The following is a 5,092-nucleotide window of genomic DNA, read 5'->3' as shown; positions in this document are numbered from 1 at the left end:
TACTGGAAGTGCCAGGTTTGGTGATGCTACAGGTGCAGGAGGAGAGGTCCTTTGCTGGTGACCCATGAGCCCAGCTCTTGCCTGTAAATGTAGAAAGTGGGCAAGCTGTGTAACCCTCCCCAGCAGTAATATTGCATGTTGAGGTGTGGGGTGAAGCCAGGAGGCTGAGGTGGGTGAAGGTGAAGTGAGGATTTGCTCTGTTGGTGACAGGAGCCAAGGTGCCCTCAGTGGAGGGGGTTTGGAGCCCCTAGAGTGCAGATAGTTGATTGCAGAGGCTGGTTTTTGGCTTATACAGCAGATAAAAAGCAATGAATGATAATGGCAGTGTGGCTCCAGAAGGGCTCAGTGCGTTGTGCATAATAAATTAGATTAATTTCCTGTGTGGGATAGGACTGAGTTTTTCTTCTCCACCAGGCTTTGATATGTGGAGACTGAAATGATATGAAGAGATGACTCATCAAATTGTAATCTATTCATGGCTGGAGTAAGCTTAATGAATTGCCTTATTGGAAGAGCCAGGCACTCTTCAGTGCCATGGTGTTGATGTTCCTCTAACAATCCCAGCCTTTCCATTTCACAGAATCACAGAGTGGTGGGGTTGGAAGGGACCTCAGGAGATCATCCAGTCCAACCCCCCTGCCAAAGCAGGTTCCCTACATTTTTTTTTCACAGGAAAGTGTCCAGGTGGGTTCTGAACAAGAGCAGGGCTGTTACTGAGGTGATTCCTGCAACTGAAGGAGTTTAGTGTGAGGCTGAGGGTGGAGGAGGAGATCCTGTGGCAGTTCAGAGATCACGCTACAACTCAAGTGTAACACACAGATAACAGTGAAAAGGGAGACCATGCTTCCAGTAAAACCAGTGACCAGCTTTGGTAGCACGCCAGTTCTGCACCTTCTCCTCAAAAGCTAACCTCTGAGGAGAAGGTCCAAAGGAGATGACGTGCTGTGACCTTTAATTATGACCTGACTACGTGAATGCTGTTTGTGTCACACTCTTGCTTCCCGTGTTGTCAGAAATGGATGGAAATCAAACACTTAAAAGAAAACTGGGGCTTCAGTAGGTGGTCATGAAGTAGAACAATCATGATTTAGTCCTGGCCTCTGCTGTCAGTCTCCTTGGATGGTCTCATTAAAGTAGAGATGCTTTGTGAAGGTCTTCAGATGTAAGTGCATAGAGGAAAACACCAATTTACCTGAGAGTTCTGCTGCAGAGACCCGTTTCCCTGGGTGAAGGTGACTTAAAGGGAGTGGGATCATAGGAGCTGTGGCTAGCAATGCATGACTGCAGAGGACCTGTGAGGAGAGCAGTGACTTGAAATCCATCCAGGAGCAGCAGAACTTAGTTACCCAACACTGACTTCACCTCAGTTTCCCTCCTTGGCTGCTGTGAACACTGGGAGACTCCTTGCAACCTGGGAATGCTGGCCAGAGCTTCTCTCGCCTGCCAGCCTGAACCATGCGGTCACCAAAGGTTCCTTGTGATCCCCAAACCAGGAAGAACAGTCTTTGAGTGAAGTCCCTGTCACTTCTGAAGGGAAGAGAACAAAGGAGGAGGGATGACAGGAATGGTGCACAGGTTAGCAACGTGGTTTTTGGTGCACAGCTTGAACCAGCCGTCTTCAACATCTCCTGGTGTGGTGTTACCAGTTCATGGGCCCTCCTCACCTTTCCTGGAGCTGCCTCTGATGCTCACCTGCAGAGATGGCTGTGTGCTGTCTTCCTTGTGAAACTGCAGGGCTGTCTTGACATGTTCTCAAGTAGAGAAGGTCGGGAAAGTGTGTTGCCTTCATAAATAGTTCAGAAATGATGTGTGGGAGTGGGACCAGTGATAGCAGCCAAGGCATTTAGTGAACCGTATCTCCCAGGTTCTTGTCTTTACTCCCCATCCTTGCAGCCAATTGCTTAGACTTTCATCAGGGGCTGTTATTTCTGAATGCTCTGGGAGTTGCAGGCACCTGGCTGCCTTGTAGCTCCTGCAGTGCAGGAGCAGATGGGTGTGTGGGATCTGTCAGTGGCAGAGAAGGTCAGATTTTGGTCCACTACCCACATATAAATGTTTCAGGTAACTTGGAAAGCTCACATTTACGTCCGTGCTGCTCTGTAGTGACCAGGAGTTTCCTTTGTTGTCTGAAGGAACTGAACTGCAGTGCTGCAGGTCTTTGCTTTCACTGACTATTGATTTCTTACAGAAATACCACTCGGAGAGCAAGGGCACTGACCAGGTGGCAGAGACACAAGCTCAGATCGATGAACTTAAAGGCATCATGGTTCGAAACATAGGTACCTGCTTCCCTCTGGGCTGGAATGACAGTGACCAGGAGTGAAGCTGATGGTGGGGTGGCCTCTCTTCATAGAGTGAACTGATGAAGAAGGGGCTGGGGGAGCTCTGAGTTTGCATGGAGCTTGGCTGAGGGTGGCACACGGGCATGAGGAACGTTGCTTGAGGTGAAGTCACACAGCTCGCGATGGGGTGAAGGATTTGGTCTGTGGTTTTCCTGCAGCTGTGCTGAGGAAAATGCTCCTCAGTAGCTTACACGGGGGGTTTTTTGTGAGTCAGACTCTGGTTTGAGTTTTAACAAGTCTGAACCACTTCAAATAGAAGGTTAGATCTGGAATTGACCAAAAGGGAGGCAGGTCAGTCCCAAAAGGTGGCCTGTGTGATGAGGCTGTTCCTCAGGTACTGCTGCCAGGCGGTCTCTGAAAGGCTGAGAACTACTCGGTGTCTGATGAGCCGCTGCCGGGAGCTCCTGGCTGCAGTTGGGCTCGGGTATTGGAAGCAGCTTTTTGCACTGGGATTCTACCTACAGATGTGGATGTTTGTCTCTTTCTCCAGACCTTGTGGCACAAAGAGGAGAGAAGCTGGAGTTGCTGATCGATAAAACAGAGAATCTTGTGGATTCGGTAAGTCTGGGGAAGAACTTAAAGATGGGGAAACGGTGTTACTGGATCAATTGTGCTCATCAGGGAGCAGTGGAGGTGAAGACCAGTGTCTAGAGCCACTTTTAACAGACACTGAAGCATCTAGATCTCCAGGTGATCCTTCCCTGTGTCAGATACAAGTCCTGTCTTACTCCAGCCCTCTCCTTACAGCTGTTTGACCAGCAGCATCCCAGCCTGGCAGCTCCATGAACACAGTGACAATATCCTGTGCACTTCTGTGTCTTGCCAGTACTGGTGGGATTTGTGGGTGACTGGTAAATACTTGGCTGCACCACTGGGCAAATGCTCTGCTCCCAAGGACCAGCTGCCCCATCCTCTTAAAGAACCATCTCCAACTTGCTCCTGTTGGCTACAATCAGTGCCCAGGCTGACACGCTGCCTGCACAAGCGCTGGTGTTTCTTGTCCTCATCTCTTGGGCCCCAGGTGGGGAAAACTCATTCGTTATCTGGAGTGACAGGACAAGAGGAAATGGCCTCAAGTTGCCCCAAGGGCAGTTGAGATGGGATGTGAGGAAGAATTTCTTTGCTGAAAGGGTTCTGAGGCATTGGAAGGGGTTGCCCAGGGCAGTGGTGGAGTCCCCATCCCTGGAGGGATTGAAGAGTTGTGTAGACACAGTGCTGAGGGACATGGGTTAGTCATAGGGGACTGGTCAGTGTTGGGTTCATGGTTGGACTCCATGAGCTTAAAGGGCTTTTCCAATCTAGGCCATTCTGGGAAATCTAAAGATTGTAATTAAAACTTCTCTTGCAGCCTGGTCTGAAGTCAGCTCGATGCAGATAAGCTGCAAACATGGGAATCTGTAGAGTTGTTCTAGTTTAGAACAGGGAAAGTGTAAGTAATTTTTTTTAAAGCTGTGTTTTTCTGCCTGAGTCTGTAAAAGACGCTGGAGCTTCGTGGCGTGTTTCTAAGTGAGCAAAGACTGAAAAAAACCCAAAATTTAATTAAACATTATGTCATCTAGTAAAGTGTCATACACTCTGGAAGGTTTTTTGTCTTTCCTCTGGGAATCCTTAGACCTGGCTCAGCTTCTCCCTCCAGTTCCTTCGGCACCTGACCCTCAGAAGTCAGCCCTGAACCCAGGACAATGCCAATATCTCCTGTATGGAGCTTGTGGAGATCCAAACATCTCTAAGCTGGGAAAAAGTATTTGTGCCTTAGAGAGGTAGTAGAGATGCCTGGAGCTTACCCCGTAGGGAATACTGTCCTCCAGGTAGGTATCCAGTGGTTAAACCTTCCTCAGGTGGTGGCAGGAAGTAGTCTGACCTCAGGTAATGCTTTAGATAGATGGACTGGAATTCCTTCAGCCATGACTCCACCAGCTCCCTGGGCAGCCTGTTCAGTGTCTGAGAACCTTTTCAGTGAAGAAATTCTTCCTCACATCCAATCTGAACCTCCCTTGGAGCAACTTGAGGCCATTTCCTCTTGTTCTATCACTAGTTACCTGGCAGAAAAGACCCACCCCCACCTCACTACACCCTCCTTTCAGGGAGTTGAATACCTCTTTTGGGTCATCTTGAAGACCTCTTTTGGGTGGTCTGAAGAAGCTGGTCATCAGAGTAGCTCTGTCCTCTGGAGAACTAATCTGGGCTGAGATGGGGTGTGCTGGTATCCAGCTGTCTCCTTCCACATGTAGAAACTGCCCAGCTGAGTGAGAGAAGTGCTCCCAAAGTTCAGATGGTGCTTGAGCGTGGGAATTGGCTTCAAGTCAAAATGCCAGTTCATAGAGATGCTGTTGTGCCCGGTGGAGCCTTTTCTGGGACAATCTGGGGAGTGGTTTGTGGGGAAAAGCTGAAAACGACCAGCAGAGCGTGCTGCTGAGTTGGCTTGTTCGGGTGCTGCCACCTTTCTCTGGGCAGGAGCCTCCTCACACCAGCCTTCCAGGGAAAGTGGGTTCAGATAGTTGCACTAACACAGCCTGGTGAGGGTTTGAGGTCGTTTGGTGGCCAAAACTTTTGCAGGAGACATGGAACAGAGATTCCCAAGCCTTCATCACACGCAGCAAGCCCAAATACCGGAGGAAAGCTCTGGCATGAAAGGGCTTGTCTGGCCCCTGTGGAACTGCTGTCAGGAGTAGCGAGATGGGTTGTCTCACTTTGGCAAGTGAATTTCCAGTAATGAAGTTGGTGATTAGATCAGTAGTTCCATGTTGGAG

General features: G+C 49.4%; 1 protein-coding gene across 1 annotated transcript in view; it reads left to right on the top strand.

The window, feature by feature from the left end:
- VAMP7 (vesicle associated membrane protein 7) overlaps positions 1 to 2,900 on the top strand; it is a gene marked incomplete at its 3' end in the record, with an annotated part of 8,067 nt that extends 5,167 nt beyond the window's left edge. The window contains exons 4-5 of the mRNA XM_010168337.1: positions 2,189 to 2,279; positions 2,833 to 2,900. Coding sequence (XP_010166639.1) covers positions 2,189 to 2,279; positions 2,833 to 2,900 — 159 coding nt within the window. The remainder of the gene's footprint in view (positions 1 to 2,188; positions 2,280 to 2,832) is intronic.
- Positions 2,901 to 5,092: the final 2,192 nt, after the last annotated feature.

Source organism: Antrostomus carolinensis, unplaced genomic scaffold (genome assembly GCF_000700745.2).
Source record: "Antrostomus carolinensis isolate BGI_N321 unplaced genomic scaffold, ASM70074v2 scaffold48975, whole genome shotgun sequence".
NCBI classification, from domain to species: domain Eukaryota; kingdom Metazoa; phylum Chordata; class Aves; order Caprimulgiformes; family Caprimulgidae; genus Antrostomus; species Antrostomus carolinensis.
This window is presented reverse-complemented; position numbering and strand designations above follow the sequence as displayed.